This window comes from Syngnathoides biaculeatus, chromosome 8 (assembly GCF_019802595.1).
Source record: "Syngnathoides biaculeatus isolate LvHL_M chromosome 8, ASM1980259v1, whole genome shotgun sequence".
NCBI lineage: Eukaryota > Metazoa > Chordata > Actinopteri > Syngnathiformes > Syngnathidae > Syngnathoides > Syngnathoides biaculeatus.
Genome location: NC_084647.1, coordinates 11,169,641 through 11,190,548, shown reverse-complemented (window position 1 = coordinate 11,190,548; position 20,908 = coordinate 11,169,641). Strand labels below are relative to the sequence as shown.

The window sequence follows — 20,908 nt, the reverse complement described above, 5'->3', positions numbered from 1 at the left end:
TCCTATTGGTCTGAATCGGTACTGCATCATCTGTCATTTGGAAACATTCCTCGTGGAGAATATTGGCAGAACGCAAGACAAACATTCAATAATGCAGGTATGCAGCCATCCATTTTCTGAGGCGCTTATCCTCACAAGGCTGACGGGAGTGCTGGAGCCTATCGCAGCTATCTATCAGTTGTCCAATTTTGCTACCCTCTATTTTTTTTATTCGATTGGACAGGTTATAGGTCACAATAAAGGGGGAAAATGTTAGAAAATGATTCATCTTGGACTCATTTGAAATCACAAAAGGCGTGTATTTGAGAAGGGTGCATAGATTTTTTTTTAATAGCCACTGTATCCTAATTTTTGCATTTTGCATGTTTACCAAAGTTTTTTTGTTTTTGTTCTTGTGAGGTCGCAGGAAGAAGCCTCGTTGTCGATCTTTCTCATCCTTATATATATAATCCTCCCATTTGCAAATCCTTATTTCCACATGTATAAGTGATTGACTTAAAATGTAATGTTTTTATGACCAAAAAAATGCTTAATTTTTGCTATGTTATGGCGATAATGCTTCAGTTAACGTCACGGAAATCGGGCCCGAGGTAATATGCAAGGTTACGTGCTAATCACGGTGTTCTATGTCTTTCCTTTGCACTTCACCTTTTTTGTCTTTACAAGTCGAATTCAAAATCCTTCATGTTACCGGAACTGAAAAAAATGTCGAGCTCACATGGCCAGTTTTAAGTCTACATCCCAAACTTTATCGAGAAAACCGCCGCCATAATCCAACCTCTCAGCCGTGTCCTCCACACGTTTTGGGAGTACCAAGATGGCGGCCAACTGCCTTCAACCAATCGACACACCGCTAGATATGTATGCGCTACTAAGTCCTTTTTTTTTTTTTTTTAGATCAGTGTCCTAACCTAGCAACGATGTACAGTTAGTCAAAACAATTAAATGCTCTTCCTTTAAATGGCAGAAGGAACAGTATATACAATATTTTATTTATCTACCGGTTGCGAGTGTTAAAGGCATGATAAGTAAAATTACACACCTTCGAGATATATATATTTTTTTCTCAGCATTTCACTTTTTTGGGGGTAGGGGGCATCAAAACGCCCCCTCCCTTGCCTCTCCCCTACCTCCTGCCTGACCTGAAGCGTGGTAGAGCTGTGCTACGCCAACGCAGTACTGAGCAGCATGACACTACCAGGTACGATGTTGCATTACCCAAAAAATGGTGGCGCAATACAATTTGTTCACAATTTTTTTTTTCCATGCGTCACGTTCCCATTATGTGTTCAAATACATAATAATGTCACCCTATTAATAAAAGATTGACACAAATAGCACCTGTTGGAAACACCCCAAATCGGGTTCTCGGTCGTGAGCGGAACTGAACCGGAGCATTTTTCGGAAACCGTCGTTACAGCACACGAGATAAACGCGCCCGAGCACTCTTTCCCTATCGTTAACTCCCGGCAGAATTTTGCGGTTGGACGGCTGCCATTTGTTATGCAACACACCTTCACATCTGTGACCTTGTTCTCGGAAGAATCCGCATTGTTGAAAATGTGTGCTAGTGGAGCACTTTGAAGGCTACCTCGAGCCCGTGAGCTGCCTGGGAATCTGCCAGTTATGTCTCTCCCCCCCCCCCCCCAACCCAACCCCCCCCCCCCCCCCGCCTCAACCCCCACCCCACCCCCGCCACCGGTTGAAATTCAAAATGAAACAAACGATCGGCACGGAGAAAAGTGTGACTCCGCGGAAGAATTAATCGTGCGTGCGGAGCAGGCCTGTTGAGGTCTAAAGTCAGAAGACACGAAACCGCCGACAAAGTGGCGCCAGATGAACATGTCGGGAATTCTGCGTTTGGTGCATGTGCTTGCCTGGCCCGAGTGTGACGACAAAATCTGGATAAAAAAAGAGGCAGGATATAACCCCGACTCTCCTTATCTATAATCCATGTGTGGAGCTCGTGCGCGTGACGTCGCCATTTTCTCGCCGCCATTTTGCCGGTCAAACAGAGCTGCTCGACAGTGTGGGGGGACATTGAACCGGAGGAGAATATTTACAATACCCGAGAAATGTTTTGCTGTTGGTTGTCGCACCAGACGAGGCAGGAATTCAAAGAGATCATTCTGTGGAATATCAGATGAAAAAACGAGAAAAGATCGATGGATTTTGGCAATTAAACGTGATGGATGGTGCCCATCCAAATACACAGAGGTGGGTTTCAGGTAGGAATTATTCTTAATCTCAAATTACAAAGGAATTATAATCCCAAATTGACTCATTTAAGAACAATGCGTATTAAAAAAAAAAAAAAAAAAAAAAAACGTGTGTCGCAGAGAGGTTTATAGGTGTGTGTATGTGTGGCCGCAATACGCTTCCGTGTACGGAGGAGCTGACTCCCCGTCCTCTTTTTTTTTTCCAATCATAGTTAATGAATGAAAGTTTGTGTAAAACCAGGGGTCATTTCTTTAAACATTGGTATTTGTATTGAATACTACCTGAAAAGAGCGATGGATTCCGGCAAAGGTTAACGTGTAGCCAAATACGCTTCCGCGTTCACGAGCCGTCAACCCGTCACTATGTCGGATTTATTACAATGAAGAAGACCAGAAAAGATCGATGGATTTCGGCAATTGAACATGCCCAACTGAATACACACGACTGTGTCGCGATTGCCTCATATCAGGTATAAATTATTCTTCTCAATCTCAAATTCTCGAGAAGTATTTCTCATGCCAAGTTGGCTCATTTGAGAACAATGCATTAAAAAAAAAAAAAAAAAAGACAGGGAGTCATCTCTAACGTACACGGCCACACGTTAAACTTCGGTAAACTTCTCCCGGACAGACATTTTTTTTCTTTTGAATATGAATTGTTCTCAAATGAGTCCAATAGTACGTTTCTTTCGGCTTGTCCCGTTTGCGTGACATCTCAGATGAACGCTCATATTTTTTTTTGCCACAGTTTTTACGCCGGATGCCCTTCCTGACGCAACCCCTCTCTGGGAGTGGAGGCCCCGGTGGGATACGAACTCGCAACCCCTGGTTTACCAAACCTCTCCAACCGACTTAGCATTGAAGAATGCTTTGCTAGACCGACACTTCCGGCTCGTGACGTGATTTGATGACGTAGGTGCACGAGCTTTATACAGCACAAAAGGCTCACATATTCATAAATATGAAACCGTGTGTGTGCGCGTCATGGAAGCTCCCTTCCCCAGCGTGATAGGTATGTTTATTAATGAATGGCCTTTACACAAGCAGCTCCTCCTCCCCGGGATATCCGCGACTGCATTTTCCGCAAACAGAGCGCGACTTTGCTCTGGGGACGCCTAATGAATCGGCAGCGGGTTTTCCAACAGGGCCGAACGTGACGGGGCCCGAACCCGTTCTCAAAAAGGCGGCGCGTCGGGTCGCCGGCGGGTGGAAATTCAAATAGTGTGCGCACGCAGTCGGCGAGCGTGACCTGCGAGAAAAAAGAGAGGCAGGTGGTGTGACGCAAGCGACAATGAGTCAGACGGGCACAAAGCCTGAGTCATCGCGCTGTTTCTTCTCCGACAGGTCGCACGGATAAACTCTTCAACGCGCACAGTAAGCGGTGCACGCGGCGTTTTCCTCGCAAAACTCACCGTGACCGTGTTTTTATGAAAGTAACATCACATTCATCTCGCTTTGAAACCAAAAGATGGTGCCATTTTTTTTTTTTAACAGCGTAGACGATGGAGTAGCTCGTAACCATAGCAACCCCAAACCCGCCGTCCGAGAAACCCGCCACGCCATATGTCAACGCTACATTTTTACAGTTTCCAGCTCACGTGTAGACCCCATCGAGTACAATTCATCTTTTCATCTGAACTACGCTCGCATTGTTCTTATTCTTGTGTAACCTCGACACAGAAAGGATTAACGTGCCGTTCGCGCTACGCTAACGCGCCGTCTTGTGAAGCGCAGCCAGCTTTGGGGGTGTGAAAACGTGGCCTCAGCTTATCCAATAATTCATCAATTTTTTATTACATATCGAAGTTTGCTCTTGAGAAGATAACATAGACTCTTGGGGGGAGGCTCTTGCTCTTTTTTTTGTTCTATGTTCTTGTGCTATATCTAGGGTAGGGGTCACCAAGGTGGGGCAAACGTGCCTTGTGGACTACGGCAAATCTCCTGACGCTACTAATACTAGTACGTTAAGCTCTTTGTCCTTTCTAGTAAGACAATTCGGCAGACTAGTAGAACGACTGGTGTCTTAATTATTAGTAACGTTTTTATCGCAACTGTGGTACACTGCTGGATGACATTTCAGCACACTACGAGAACACTCGTCCAGTCCGCTAGTTGACATCAACCTACTGGTTGTAGTAGCGTCCCAAAAGTCGCACCAGGAGTAGAAAATAACTTTATAAGTAAGACTGTAGTTTTATTAGTGTTACATTTGTCTTACTAGTGAGGACAAAGAGCGTACTAGAAGGTGGATATCATGGCGGAAAAATGACTAAATGCCTGCGTGGGTTTTCTCCGGGCACTCCGGTTTCCTCCTACATCCACATTAATCGGACACTCTAAATTGCCCCTCGGCGTGATTGTGAGTGCGGCTGTTTGTCTCCACGTGCCCTGCGATTGGCCGGCGACCAGTTCAGGGTGTACCCCGCCTCCTGCCCGTTGACAGCTGGGAGAGGTTCCAGCATTCCCCGGGACCCTCGTGAGGATAAGTGGCTGACAAGGATGGATGTTAACTGGTAGAATTTTGTAACTTTACTAGTTGTAGAAGCGTCCCAAAAGTCGCACCAGGAGCAGAAAGTAACTTTACAAGTGAGACAGTAGTTTTACTAGCGTGTTAAAACTTTCCGAGCAAGGGGTTGCAAATTTGCAACAGGTTTAATATAATTGAAAATTTTAAGTCCAGAATATCATTTTCTGAAAAGATCAGATTTTTCTTTCTGCAAAATTTCATTTGATTCAGAGAGGGCTTTAAATTTGTCTTACTAGTGAGGACAAAGAGCGTGCTAGTACCGTAATTCCCGGCCTACAGAGCGCACCTGGTTACAAGCCTCACCAAGTAGATTTGTAAAGGAAATACCATTTGCTACATACATACGCCGAAGCCGTGTAAAAGCCCCAAGTGCCCACATTGAAAACCACATTGGAATACGAGATATTTACAAAGAAAGACGGTACACAGAGAGAGCTTAAGGCTAGTGCTAACGCTAGCATCGCGCTAACGCTAAAGTTAATGCAGGGGTCACAAACACGGTGCCCGTGGGCCATTGGTAGCCCGTAAGGACCACATACGGCGCCGCGAGGTATGTTCTAAAAATATCGTTGGCCACAAATTGTTGGTATTTGTGCTTTAAATTCTGAATCTGACTTCCTTACGTGAATTAAAATTTCAAAATACCTGTAATGTCATTTACTACAATAAATCAAAACAAAAATATTTTATGTACGTGTCATGAACTGAGTCTGAAATTTGCCGCAAACAGGTCACGTAGCTTCAGCCTCAGCTTCAAAAAGGTTGCTGAGCCCTGCGTTAACACTAGCACTAATGCTAATAGCGCGGGTTAAAATAAAACTTAACGGTAAATATCACTTAGAAACGCCAGTAACACAGCAGCAACATGCTAGCGCAGCGCTAACAGGGCCGGTAAATGTCACTTACTTGGCACATACATCCACTGGTCTCATTCTTACCTTTTATGCTGGAGTGCCCCCTTGCGGCTGTTGGAAAAAATGCACATATTAGCCGCATCACCGCAATAAGCCGCAGGGTTGAAAGCGTGTGGAAAAAAGTCGCGGCTTGTTGGCCGGAGATTACGGTAAGTGGAAACTTCTTTCCATTTGTATCCCGGGCCCTCCTGTTAAGAGTTTTCCTAACCTACCCGTGCTTGCATTGGATTTCTCCGGGTACTCCGGGTAATCCTTCGCAAATGCGTATCCCGTCTTTCGCTCAAAGTCAGCTGAGATACTCTTCAGCATAGAAAACTTCCAAGCATGGAAAATAGATGGACGCCCCGGGCGGGTTACGAAGCGCTGGCCCACCTTATGTAGGTCTTGTCATGAAAGCGCGAGAGTGGCGTATCATTTATGTTTTATGTCCACAAGTGCAATCATGCGGGGCAGTTCTACCGCACTCCCAACGATGCCCACAAGAAGGCCCGAAAACTGTTCGGCTGGACTGCAGACACGTGCATACTGTACCAAAAGTATTGCTTAATAATGTGACACGTCAGCTTGGGGGGGCGTTGCGGCACAATCCATGGTATAGAGGTCCTATTTGAACACAGATAAGACGGCGACCTTGCGTGCCGGTTCCAAGCGAAGTCGGCGTTCTTCGGCCACGTTGCGTCACGGCGGGAAACGCAAAGCTGTACGGTTACGCAAGCGCGAGCCGGCGTATTCGTGCGCTCGCTAGAAAACAAACATTAGCTGTTCTCTTAACTACTCGCAGACCTCGTGAAGAAACATCAGACGCAGACGCTCGCTCGCGTGAAGGGAAGGTCGCCGAGTCCATTGTGGAAATCGTCGCATTGTTCGCATCATCGTGTAAATCATGGAAATTTCCTCTGGAATGAAAACAACGTCCCCCACTCCTACGTACTTTTTTTTGTTTGTTTTCTCTGTCATGAAACACACATGTACACACACACACACACAAACTTGCACACCATTGCACCAGTGTTGTATTAAAAAGACTGCCCCCCCCCCCATTTAAAGTAATTGCAATTCAGAGGCCACATAAAGCCTAATTTGGTCTTAAAAGGGCAGGACCTCTCAAATATTACCACATCTGATTTAATAATGGCATGTCGGTGAGTTCAGCTGGTAAAGTGTTGGCCTCACAGTTCTGAGGTCCCGGGTTCGATCCCGGTCCAACCTGTGTGGGGTGTCTCCGGGTGGGCACTCCAGTTTCCTCCCACATCCCCTGAACATGCAACATTAATTAGACACTAAATTGCCCGTAGGTGTGATTGTGAGTGTGATTGTCTGTCTCAATGTGCCCTACGATTGGCCGGCGACCAGTTCGGGGTGTACGCCGCCTCCTGCTCGGTTAGGCTCCAGCACTCCCTGCGACCCTTGTGGGGATAAGTGACAAAATAAAATGGATGGTTGGATAGATTTAATAGTACCGTACATAAATGTTTTACAGTTTGAATCAAAACAAATAAACTAGGTTGGCAAAATCTTTATATTCAATGATATAATTTTACAAAGCAGCCTCATATTTCTTGGAAATATTTTGCTTCAGTTTGTCATCTACAATCTGCGCATGGTTGCTGATCACAAAGTTGAAGTCACGGGTATTTGGAACTGTAAATTATAGTACTAATGTTTAAAATTGAAGGAATTAACGAAGACATGGGTATTATTACAGGAGCATAATAATTCTCTGAATTATTCCGAGTCGCCACCACTTCAGTGTCATTTTTTTTTTGTATTTATTCACTTACAAATTCATCCCGCAGACTAGTTTTAGCCTGCGGTGCCATATACATTTGGCACGCCGGATGTTACCCGTTAGTCCATGTACTGCACGGTATATTGTGATATTGATATGCAGCAATTTCTATAGTGCAAACCTTCAGCTTTACAGATGCCACATCGACTATCTGTGCTGCGGCAAAGAAGTAGTCAAGAAGAAGTTAAGCTCATTTCACAGTTGCCGAGTGGGAGTATCTCCATCCATCCATTTTCTTAGCCGCTTATCCTCACAAGAGTCGCGAGGAGTGGTGGAGCCTATTCCAGCTGTCAACAGGCAGGTGGCAGGGTACACCCTCAACTGGTTGTCGGCCAATCGCAGGGCGCATGGAGACAGACAACAGTCGCACTCGTAATCACACCTAGGGACAATTTGATCCATCCATTTTTTTCCCGCTTATCCTCATGAGGGTCAGGGGAGTGCTGGAGCCTATCTCAGCTGTCAATGGGTAGGAGGCGGCCGTGGTACACCCAAAAGTGGTTATCAGCCAATCGCAGGGTACATGGAGACTCACAATCACACCTATGGGCAATTTAGAGTCTCCAATGAATGTTGCATGTTTTTGGGATATGGGAGGAAATCGGAGTGCCCACCCGGAGAAAACCCACACAGGCACGGGGAGAACATGCAAACTTCAGGCAAGCGGGGCCGGGATCGAACCCGGGTCCTCAGGACTGTGAGGCCGACACTTTCCAGCTGAGCCCCGGGAGTATCTCGTGAAGCGGAAAATTTATCGGGAGGACCGTTGGCCCCTATGTGAGGAAATATGATTTTTTTTTTTATATATATTACTCTGACTGCTCAATGAAATCTTTAAGATCCGTTGATTTGCTTTTAAACGATCCTAACAAACGGAATCAATATAATCATAATAATAATGTTTGGTATACTGTAATACAGTCGACCCTCCTCTTCAGTTCTGATGACGGACGGATCCGCAATCCAATTATCCCGGCCCGTTCTAATCCCCCTGCGGAGATGTTCTTTCCGCACTTATTGACGCGCTCATTACACACAAATGATTGACAACAGAAGGTGACAAATATCGGAAACAATAAAGCAAAGAAATAAAAATTAAAAAATGTCAGATATGCAGGACTCGCTTCTGCTGGGCTTAGAAGGGATCAAGAAGAAAATTCTGCACGGCGGGACCGGAGAAATCCCAAAATTCATCACTGGGGCAAAGGTAACGCTGCTCTCTTGGACTCTGTTGACGTGAGCGCTTTTTGGGTCAATTTATGAAGAATTTCACTTTACATTCAATACACCTTGAATTTGTATGTTTTTTAATGTCTCTTGTAAAATAAATTGCTGGTTTTTATTTTAAACTTGGGCTGCATTTCACATTAACGCCAGTAGAGGGTGAGACAACATCAGAAAAATCCCTTCAATACGGGTTTATCTTTTTACCGATGCATGATAAAAATGAAATCATATGCAAGATAAAAATAAAATCAAATGCAAGATATTACAGATTAAACTTGTGCCTCGCTTTTCAAAATGATAATACAAATTAGAAATTATTAGATAAGTGGTGCAGAAAATGGATGTACCATGGATTAAATCATAATGTCAAATAATTTCACATTTGATATAGAGTAGATTTTTTTATGAAATATTCTTTAGTTCAAGCAACATATTTCAAAAGAACAAAACCAAAATATGATAAAAGTTACTGTATTGATTTTTAAACATGGAAAAATACCTTAATATCATAGATGATACCATAACCGTGTGCCTCATTTGGCAAAATGATATTACCGCTCTGTAACACAAATTAGAATTTATTAGATAAACGGTGCAGAAAATTGATCTACAATTGAATGATTTATAATGTAAAATAATTTCACATTTGCCATACAGTTGATTTTTATGAAGCAACATATTTAAAAACAACAAAACCAAAATATGATAAAAGTTACTGTATTGATTTTTAAACATGGAAAAATACCCTAATATCACAGATGATACGATAACCGTGTGCCTCATTTGGCAAAATGATATTACCGCTCTATCACACAAATTAGAATTTATTAGATAAGCGGTGCAGAAAATGGATGTACAATGGATTAAATCATAATGTCAAATAATTTCCCATTTGCCATACAATTGATTTTAATGAAATTATCTTTAGTCCAAGCAACATATTTCAAAAGATCAAAACCAAAATATGATAAAAGTTACTGTATTGATTTTTAAACATGGAAAAATACCCTAATATCACAGATGATACGATAGCCATGTGCCTCATTTGTCAAAATGTCATTACCGCTCCAAAATGTTATGACCGCTCTATAACACAAATTACAACTTATTAGATAAAAACGGTGCAGAAAACAGATGATAAAAGTTACTGTATTGATTTTTAAACATGGAAAAATACCCTAATATCACAGATGATACGATAACCGTGTGCCTCATTTGGCAAAATGATATTACCGCTCTATCACACAAATTAGAATTTATTAGATAAGCGGTGCAGAAAACAGATGTACAATGGATTAAATCATAATGTCAAATAGTTTCACATTTGACATACCGTTGATTTTTTTATGAAATAATCTTTAGTTTAAGCAATATCTTTCAAAACAACAAAACCAAAATATGACAAAAGTTACAGTATTGAATTTTTTTTTTTAATGGAAAATGAGTAGCAGTCCAAAAGCCACACTGTGGCACGGTGAATAATAATTGACAAAAACCTTTTTAAGTTGTATTTCATATGTATAATGATTACTGCATTTCTTTTCAATCTGCGGTAAAAAAAAAAAAATCATCATCATAATATATATATATTTTTTTTTTTACCGCAACTGCAATTTTATGTTCTCCTGAGTCACTCGAGGGGTCTTTGCGGGTTCGTCATCCGCCCTTGTACCGCTCGTACTGTACACAGTCGCACTTTAAAGCGTGAGCGAGGCCACATTCTTGCACAACAGAAATAACTTGGCAGCGCGCTTTCACTTTCCTTGGCTGTTACACAACCCATTTGCGCGCCTGTTGAATAACAGCATTCATACGTGATGTAACATATTTCGCTGAGACGAGAATTCAAATACACGTCGCGCGCGAGCCAAGAACGACACCGTTCGTCGTAACTCGCAAATGATGTTTTTCCGCTTTTTCTCTAATAAAAACTTACTTGGAGTGCCGTAAAAAAGTATTGCCCCCTTTACTGAATTCCGTTCCCCACTTTAATGTTTAAGCTTTTCAAACAAATGTAAATATCACACAATAGTTACTTTTCATTGACGTCATGCAGACCACGTGTTTTTTTTTTGTTTACGACGCCATTTTGGAGGGCAAGATCGTGTCTACGTATCATGGCTAGAAAGCGATAAGTGTAAAGTTAATGTTATGTTGCCCCCTATATTTAAAATACAGAATTGGCTTTTTGAGCACTGTATTGTCTGCGCTTTCATCCTGGATCAGGCTGTGCCAAGGTGGAATTTTAACATGACACACCATCTCATCCTGCACTTTCTACTTTGGCTTCAGACCAGCCCTTTCCCAGTCGGAAAGGAGAAAATCTCGTCAAGTTTAATCACTTTTTTCTTCGATTATTCACATACTCTGTCAGTCATTGCATCTTAAAACAACAGCATTTTTTTTTTTAACTTTCTTCATTAACATAGAAAGTAAACATAAGCAGCATGTCGAGCTCGTCTTTGCTCTACATTGCCCTGACTGTGTTGCTAACTAAAGCAGCGGTGGTGAACACTGTCATTATAAAACGCATCGATGGGCTGAGTAAGTACTATAACATTTGTAATTATGAGTGTGGCGGAGCAGCGTCGTTGTTCGAGAAAGTTCCGTGTGCTGCCTAAAAGAAACCAGTGGCTTCTTCATTACATTTTTTATAGTACATATGTGAATTGTGCCATTGGATGTAACAACCAGTCATCGCTCACTCATTGAATCACATTGCAAAATGCCACAAACTGAATAGTTGGATGTTATACTTTCAATTTGCATTGGAGTATTTTTTTTTTTGCGCGGAATGCAAAATATCTTCAAAAAGACTTCATCAGTGGTGCACAATTGCACACGCACACAGTTTAGAGGGAACATTGGCTGATGTATTTATTTTTTGGGGCGCACCATCCCGCGATCGACCTTTTTCTGTCCGTTCTTACAATCATACGCCACACAAAGAAATACGCTGATGAAAAGGTCGCAACACGCTTATAAGCAAGCTAATATTCACTAAAAGATCACTGAAAAAAAAAAACGTGAGTTGTATTGTCCGGCGGGCGTCGTAAACAAAGTCATGTGACTCACGACGTCACGTGAAAAAGTGTCTACTCGAAGCCAAGTGAACGGTGAAAACGAACCGACGCGGTGAGTAGCCGCGGTAAACCAACGGTGCCGGTTTTTGGTCAAGGTGACCTTCGACTTCCGCACCACGCTCTGCGATGACGACCGCACGGTGATCGACGACAGCAAGGCGGCGGGCAGCCCCATGGAGGTCGTGATTGGCAACATGTTCAAGCTGGACGTCTGGGAGACTCTGTTGGCCTCCATGAGGATCGGAGAGGTGGCCGAGTTCTGGTGTGACACCATCGTGAGTACAGCTGTCAAATTCAACTGTTATGAGGATAAGTGGAAAATACAAGAAAATTTGTTGTCAATACACCATTGATATTAAATATATTATGGACCATATGTATTAATAATCGATGGTACTGTGTTAGGCGGAATGGTGGGTAAGCTGGAAAGCGTTGCGCTCACAGTTCTGAGGTCCCGGGTTCGATCCCGGCCCCGCCTGTGTGAAGTTTGCATGTTCTCTCCGTGCCCGCGTGGGTTTTCTCCGGCCACTTCGGTTTCCTCCCACATCCCAAAAACATGCAACATTAACTGTCATGTCATTATCCAAGCTGCTCATCCTCACAAGTGTTCCGGGGGGAAGCTGGAGCCTATCCCAGTTAGCTTTGGGCCAAAGGCGAACTACACCCTGAACTGGTCAACAGTCGGTCGCAGGGCAAATATCGACACCATCAGTGACCATGCAAAATTAATTGGACAGTCTAAATTGCCCATAGGTGTGATTGTGAGTGCAGCTGTTTGTCTGCATGTGCCCTGCGATTGGCTGGCTACCAGTTCAGGGTGTGCCCGTTGACAGCCGGGATGGGCTCCAGCACTCTCCGCGACCCTCGTGAGGATAAGTGGCTAAGAAAATGGATTCTATGGGTCACATTCATGGTGGAAAATATTTTCCAATTATATAATTCAAAAACCAGTGGCACGGTGGATCAGCTGGGAAAGCGTTGGCCACACAGTTCTGAGGTCCCGGGTTCGATCCCGGCCCCGCCTGTGTGGAGTTTGCATGTTCTCCCCATCCCTGCGTGGGTTTTCTCCGGGTGGGCACTTCGGTTTCCTCCCACATCCCAAAAACATGCGACATTAATTGGACATTTTAAATTGCCGCTAGGTGTGATTGTGAGTGCGGCTGTTTATCTCGATGTGCCCAGCGATTGGCTAGCAACCAGTTCAGGGTGTAAGCCACCTCCTTGCCCGTTGAAAGCTGGGATAGGCTCCAGAACTCCCTGCAACCTTCGTGAGGATAAGCGGCAAAGAAAATGGCTGGATAGATGGATAATTCAAAAACCAGGACTTGAGCAGGGGTGTGTAGACTTTCTATGTCGATCACACATAGTCTACAAATGGTGGAGGTTGTAATAAATAATTCATTTTTGTATACGCCAATAAATTCCACAACAAAAAGTAATGAAAGCGAACAACAAACACATGAAAACATTCTTCTTTCAACGTATTTCCGGTTATTTATTAATCATTTATTAATGACTCCAAAATAGCGAATAAGATTCCGGGTTTCATGCACACAGTTTTCCTGCACTGCGACCTATCCCGGTTACTGCACATCTCAAAAAATCCTTCCCATGTTTTTGCAAATAAATATTTGGGTGGGGGCGTAATATGATCATGCGTGTGTGAGTGATAGAGAGAGAGAAAGAGAGAGAGAGAGAGAGGAGAGAGAGAGAGAGAGAGAGAGGAATACGGTCATTAATCCGCAGCAGTCTCGCTTTTGCCTAATCGGCTCGGATTCCTGCTGAAGCAGCACTGCTGCCGTTCCTCGGCTCTGATTGGACGTGAAGGGGCTCAGATCGTTAAGTCCGTCCTCGGACCGACCCAACGCACACTCTGAGGGATCAGCAAAGGCCGGAGGGCAAACTTGTCGCTCCGGGTAAACGTGAGACGGAGCGGAGTCGAGGGAAAGAGTCACTATCCGTCCGTTCGTCATCCCAGTTGCTTATCCTCACGAGGGTCGCGGGGAGTGCCGGAGCCTAACCTAGCAATCATCGGGCAGCAAAGCGGGGTACGCCCTGAACCGGTTGCGGGCCAATCGCAGGGCACACGAAGACAGACAAACAGTCGCACTCACAATCACACCATTACAAACAAACAATCAGACAAGTTAGAGCAGGGGTGTCAAACTCGTGGCCCGTGGGCCATTTGCGGCCCCGCAAGGTGATATTTTGTGGCCCCCCGCATGACTGTGAAAGTTAAATGATGGCGCGGCCCTGAAGTTTTATATGAAAGGCACTTTTACGTTGTCGTGTGAGGAGCTGGCGAACTGACCAATCACGGTGGGGTTGTGGCTCTCTTGACAGCGACCGGGCTTGATGCGAGCAGAGAAAAAATTTTTTTCATTGAATGAAAGTGACAGTCGTGTTGTGGAGGGGGGACGTCATCCATACATCAGGGGTGCTGAATGTGTCGATGTGCCACCCCGGCCGAAGCCGTGATCGGCGGACGCGGCGCCGCCGGGGTGGTCCGTCAACCGGAGGCGGTTTGGCCGGGGCGTCGTTGTCGCTCGCTTCCGTGTCTGAAGGGGCGTCTCCCGTAGTAGGTGGCACAGCGTGTTTTCAATGGCGAAGGTCCCGGCGTGACATCACGGGCAGAAGACGCAGCCAATACGGCGACCGCTTGGATGTCGAATGACACTTCCGCAACTTTGCGCACGGATGACGCGCTCTCCGCTCATATTTATTTTTTCGTACAGACATTGAAGTGAACAATGTTATATGTATTTTAGAATGTTTACAGGGTTGACACTTGACCTTTAAGAATCTTTATTTACGTCAAGGTGATCTCTCAGGATTAAAGACTTCACTCACACAATAAACTTTTTTTTTTTATCCAACGGCTTCCCCTCCCCAAGCACACGGGCGTGTACCCGCTCGTGTCCAAGAGCATGAGGCGCATCGCGGAGGGCAAAGACCCAGCGGACTGGCACGTCCGCACGTGCGGCCTGGCCAACATGTTCGCCTACCACAGTCTGGGCTACGACGACCTGGACGAGCTGATGAAGGAGCCCAAGCCGCTCTTTTTCGTCCTGGAGCTGCTCAAGGTCGGACCGCGGAAGCAAAAACGCACCAGGTGAAAGGGATCCGGTGCAAAGTTCATCGCTGTGATCAGGTCCTGCAGCCCAGCGAGTACAACAGGGAGTCGTGGGCGCTGAGTGACGAGGAGAGGCTGAAGGTGGTGCCCGTGCTTCACGGCCAGGGGAACAAGCTGTACAAGCAGCGACGCTACCGGGACGCCACGCTCAAGTACAAGGAAGCCATCATCTGCGTCAAGAACGTGCAGACCAAGGTGAGCGCCGAGGGGAACGCACACCGGCCAAAGGTTCTCACGACCTAATGAAATGTTCTCATGCACTACTGAAAAATTCTCACACACTACCGAAAGGTTCTCATGCACGACTGAAAGGTACTCATACACAATAACTACTGAAGCCTACTGAAGGACTCTTACACGATACTGAAAGATTATCATATACTACTGAAAGGTTCTCATGCACCACTGAAAGATTCTCACACACGACCGAAAGGTTCTCATGCGCTACTGAAAGATTCTTACACGATACTGAATGGCTCCCACAATCTACTGAAAGATTCTCACACACTACTGAAAGGTTATCATACACTACTGAAAGGTTAGCACACACGACTGAAAGTTTCACATAAACAACTGAAAGGTTCTCATACACTACTGAAAGGTTAGCACACACGACTGAAGGTTTCACATGAACAACTGAAAGGCACTCATGCGCTACTGAAGAGCTCTTACACAATACTGAAAGATTATCATTTACTACTGAAAGGTTCACATAAGCATCTAAAAGATTCTCACGCAATACTGAATGGTTCTCACACGCTACCGAAAGGTTCTCATGCTATACTGAAAGATTCTCACACACTACCGAAAGGTACTCATGGACTACTGAAAGTTCTTACACGATACTGAATGGCTCCCACAATCTACTGAAAGATTCTCACACACTACTGAAAGTTTCTCAAACACTACTGAAAGGTTCACATAACTGAAAGGGACTCACACACTGCCAAAATATTCTCACACAATACTGAACGGTTCACACAATCTACTGAAAGAGTCTCAAACACTAACCGAAAGGTTCTCATCCACGACCGAAAGGTTCTCATGAGCAACTGAAACGTACTCATGCACCACAGACGGTACTCATGCACTACTGAAAGATTCTCACACAATACTGAACGGTTCACACAATCTACTGAAAGTTTCTCACACACTACCGAAAGGTTTTCACTCATGACTGAAAGGTTGTCACAAACTACTGAAAGTTTCCCCACACACAAGTAAAGTTGTTCTCATATACTACTGAAAGGTTCACATAAGCAACTGAGAGGTTCTCACATTATATTGAAAGGTACTCATGCACTACTGAAAGATCCTCACACGCTACTGAAAGGTTCTCACACACTACCGAAAGGGTCTCATATACTACTAAAAGGTTCACATAAGCAACTGAAACCTACTCATGCACCACAGAAGGTACTCATGCACTACTGAAAGATTCTCACACAATACTGAACGGTTCACACAATCTACTCAAAGACTCTCACACTACTGAAAGGTTCTCACTCAATACTGAAAGGTTGTCACAAACTACTGAAAGTTTCCCCACACACAAGTAAAGTTGTTCTCATATACTACTGAAAGGATCATATAAGCAACTGAAAGGTTCTCACATAATATTGAAAGGTACTCATGCACTACTGAAAGATCCTCACACACTACTGAAAGGTTCTCACACACTACCGAAAGGTTCTCATGCACTACTGAAAGATTCTCACACAAAACTGAACGGTTCACACAATCTACTGAAAGAGTCTCACACACTACCGAAAGGTTCTCATCCACGACCGAAAGGTTCTCATGAGCAACTGAAAGATTCTCACACAATACTGAACGGTTCACACGCCTCAAAGATTCTCACACCCTACCGAAAGGTTCTCATACACTACTAAAAGGTTCTCACACGATACTGAAAGTTTCTCACACACAACTAGAGTGTTCTCATACACTACAGAGAGGTTCTAAGACTACTGATTTTTTTTCACTCACATGCATTCTTAGCTAAAAAAAAAAAAAGTCACGCAGGCGTACGCGTGACGGCGTTTGAGCGGCGAGCACGACGCCGCGTCCGCATTCCCAAAAAGTGAACGTTGCGCTTCCAGGAGAAAGCGTGGGAGGCTCCGTGGCTGAAGCTGGAGAAGGTGGCCCACACGTTGACGCTCAACTACTGCCAGTGCCTCCTCCGCCTGGAGGAGTACTACGAGGTCATCCAGCACACCGGTGACATCATAAACCAACACCCAGGTCGGACCCGCCGGTCACCTTCCATACGTTTATTATATGAGAAACCCGTGCGGTTAAATATGAGTTTACATCATGGTTTTTTTTTTGTTTTTTGTTTTTTTTTTACGAGAGACCGAAGTGAATTTTTGCCGCTCGTGTAAAAGTCTGACCCAATAAAAGCGGCCATTTTAATATCAGCGCGCTCGGTCTTGCCTCCTCCTGAGACGCACGCTCTTGTTTTTGGAATACATTTTTAATGTATCTTATTTGGGCTCAGCTGGACCTGAAGCGCTGAGAAACGTCGGAACCTTCGGCGCAAACCGGCGGGAGGGGCTGGGTGGCAATATCAATAAGATGGAAACAATATTTTGATCTGTACACACGCCCGTTCAAGTAATATTGTATGCAGGTTTAATATTAGGCGGCACGGTGGAGCAGCCGGAAAGCGTTGGCCTCACGGTTCGGAGGCCCCGGGATTCAATCCCGGACTCGCCTGTGTGGACTTTGCGTGTTCTACCCGTGCTTGCGTTGGTTTTCTCCGGGTGGGCACTCCAGTTTCCTCCCCACATCCCCAAAACATGCAACATTAATTGGAAACTCTCAATTGTCCATAGGTTTGATTGTGAGTGTGGCTGTTTGTCTCTATGTGCCCTGCGATTGACTGGCAACCTTGCCTGTTGACAGCTGGGATAGGCTCCAGCCTGTCCCGCGACTCTTGTGAGGATAAGCAGCCAAAGGAAATGGATGGACGGATGGATGAAATTGCCACTAGGTGTGATTGTGAGTGCGGCTGTTTGTCTCGATGTGCCCTGCGATTGGCTGGCGACCAGTTCAGGGTGTACCATGCCTCCCGCCTGTTGACAGCTGGGATAGGCTCCGGCGATCCCCGCAACCATTGTGAGGATAAGCGGCTAAAGAAAATGCATGGATGAAATTGCCCCTAGGTGTGTTTGTGAGTGCGGCTGTTTGTCTCGATGTGCCCTGCGATCGGCTGGCGACCAGTTCAGGGTGTACCGCACGTCCTGCCCATTGACAGCTGGGATAGGCTCCAGCACGCCCCACAACCCTTGTGAGGATAAGCGTCAAAGAAAATGGATGGATGGTTTAATATTGTTGCCTTGTCCGCCTTCCCTCTGCGCTGTCAACATAACAAACACTTGTCCTCTCACGAGTGGTCGTCTACACAGAGGCGACCAATCCGAGGACAGGGAACAGTCTTTGCCAGATATGGACAAAGCGGGTACAAAACTGGGTCAAACAGGAGTAGCTGGGCACGTGACAAAGTCAAGACATTTTTTTTTAATGAAATTAACACTTTTATACTAACTCTGTGTGAGAGAGAATCTATGGCGGTCGAAATAGCCAAAATACGAGACGTGTAACGCATCGTCTTCCTAATTTAGTAAGTTGAGTCTACTTTTTTTCTGTTTTATCATTGGGTATGCGCCAACCTGAATTTCCTCTAGATGGCGCTGTTTCCTACGCTTCCATTATTTCACGCAGTGCTTCCCAAACTTTGTTTACAGATGCAATTTTCGGTGCCCCCCCACCCTCACCCCTCCCCCGCTCGCAAGCATTATTCCTTGGGAATCAACAAAAACACAAACAACAGCTGGGTGTTGTTTCATATGAATTCATTTGAATGATATTAATATCATAACATTTATGTCCTCATAATGAAGTGTGCTCATGGGAGTTCTTGGTAGCCCCGCACCCCACAGTTTGAAAACCTCATGATAAAGCACATTAATTGCATTATAAAAGTTATGTGTATGCATTCACTTTTTTTTTAAATCTTTAAATAGTTTTTTGAGAATTTCCACATTTGGGTGTTCACAAACTAGCATATGCTTTCTTCTATTTTTTTGGGGGGGGGGGTATGAAATATTATGATTGAACTCTTGGAAATAGACCCAGTGACAAATGGTGTGGCATGAATTGTTACTTCTGCTAAAAAAAAAATTGAATTTAAGTTGGGAAATTTTATTGTAAGTCTTCTTGAATTTGTAACATCCGCTGGAAGAAAATTTGTAATTTTATTTCCAGTTTTAATCTGTCATTTTTAATTATACTTTTGGGGGGTTATCGTTTGGTTTTCGTTAGTTATCCTATTATTCAGACTACATCCTTGAAGTCACTTATGCGCCACCATTATTGTTCACATAAAAAAATACAATTGCGAGGAAATAGTTTGTAAAAAAAAAATGAGAAAATCAGCATGTCTGAGTTTATTCCAAACATCGTTAATATTCAAGGAAAACATTCCCCCTTTCATTTAACATGAATTTGAAATTGCTCATTAAAAATGATTTCAGTTGCCGTTATGACGGCGCAAGTAACGAGCGCTCATAAAGCAGCAGGAGTGCAATAAATGCGCAAAGCGGCGCTGGAAACTTTCGAGTAATAAACGCAGCAAAATCCCTGCGCCGACGAGACCCGTAAAACCCGGTTTATGGTGGTCCCGCAGGCGTCACGAAGGCCTTCTACCTGCGCGGAAAAGCCCACGCCGAGGTGTGGAACGAGGCCGAGGCCAAGCGGGACTTCGGCAAGGTTTTGGATCTGGATCCGCGGATGAAAAAGGCTGTGACCAAGGAGTTGGCCATCTTGGACATGCGCATGGAGGAGAAAAACCAGGAGGACAGGAACAAGTACAGGGGAATGTTTTGAACTGACAGTGGAAAGCGTTGGCCTCACACTTCTGACGACTGGGGTTCGAATCCCGGCCCCCGCCTGTGTGGAGTTTGCGTGTTCTCCCCGTGTGCCTGCGTGGGTTTCCTCCGGGTGGGCAATCCGGTTTCCTCCCACATCCCAAAAAACATGCAACATTAATTGAAGACTCTAAATTGCCCCTAGGTGTGATAGTGAGTGCGATTGGTTGTTTGTTTCTATGTTCCCTGCGATTGGCTGGTGACCAGTTCAGGGTGTAACCCCGCCTCCTGCCCGTTGACAGCCGGGATTGGCTCCAGCACTCCAGCGACGCCCATGGGTCAAAAATTGAAAAACTTTTCAAAATCGCAAACACATTCATCAATTGCTCCACAGGGGCGTGCTTTGAGGTCATATTTGGAAATTTCTCATGTTTAAAACCACGGCTGGATGGCACATGACCAGAGCGAGCCAATCACAAGCCTGCCAACTTTAGCTGGAGGAAGTGAAACGGACAAAATATATAAAAACTGAGCTTTTTTGAAACGTAACTAAAATTGAAATCATGGCAATGTGAAAAAGCATCCATCCATTTACTTTGCCGCTTATCCTCACGAGGGTCGCAGGGAGTTCCGGAACCTATCCCAGATCTCAACAGGCAGGAGGCGGGGTACACCCTGAACCGGTCGCCGGCCAATTGCAGGGTACATGGAGACAAACAGTCGCACTCGCAATCACACCTACGGGCAATTTAGAGTATCGAATTAAAGTTGCATGTTTTTTTTTTTTTTTTTGTGGGAGGAAACCGGTGTGCCCGGAGAAAACCCACGCAGGCATTGGGAGAACATGGAAACTCCACAGAGGCGGGACCGGGATCGAACCCTGGACCTCAGAACTGTGAGGCCAACGCTTTACCAGCTGAGTCCACCGTTCCGCCATGTCATAAAACAACTGTGATTGATTTATATTTCCTCACAGTAATGTAATGCATAACAAACAGTTAATAAATCGAATAAATGAATGTCTTGTTTCCACTCTCTGGAATAAAGACAAAAGTAAGAAAAATAATCCCGCGTCTCTCCACGAGATGTCGCTCAATCCACGTGCGCCGTCCCCCCCCCCCGCTTCGTGCTCCTTTTGCGGGTGC

The 20,908-nt window shown here is 44.8% G+C and overlaps 1 protein-coding gene across 1 annotated transcript; it reads left to right on the top strand.

Moving 5' to 3' along the window:
• The first annotated feature begins 1,149 nt into the window (after positions 1–1,149).
• Positions 1,150–19,782, top strand: aipl1 (aryl hydrocarbon receptor interacting protein-like 1). Its single transcript, XM_061827565.1, has 7 exons — positions 1,150–1,201; positions 8,559–8,656; positions 11,855–12,034; positions 14,654–14,842; positions 14,911–15,087; positions 16,995–17,136; positions 19,583–19,782. The coding sequence occupies exons 1-7, from the start codon at positions 1,189–1,191 to the stop codon at positions 19,780–19,782; spliced, it is 999 nt and encodes a 332-aa protein (XP_061683549.1). The 5' UTR covers positions 1,150–1,188.
• The last annotated feature ends 1,126 nt before the right edge of the window (positions 19,783–20,908 follow it).

Bases quoted from the DNA above. Each gene is read 5' to 3' on its own strand.
- aipl1 (XM_061827565.1), top strand. The intron at 8,657-11,854 runs GTAACGCTGCTC...TTTTTGGTCAAG, and splicing joins AATTCATCACTGGGGCAAAG to GTGACCTTCGACTTCCGCAC. The intron at 12,035-14,653 runs GTGAGTACAGCT...CCCCTCCCCAAG, and splicing joins AGTTCTGGTGTGACACCATC to CACACGGGCGTGTACCCGCT.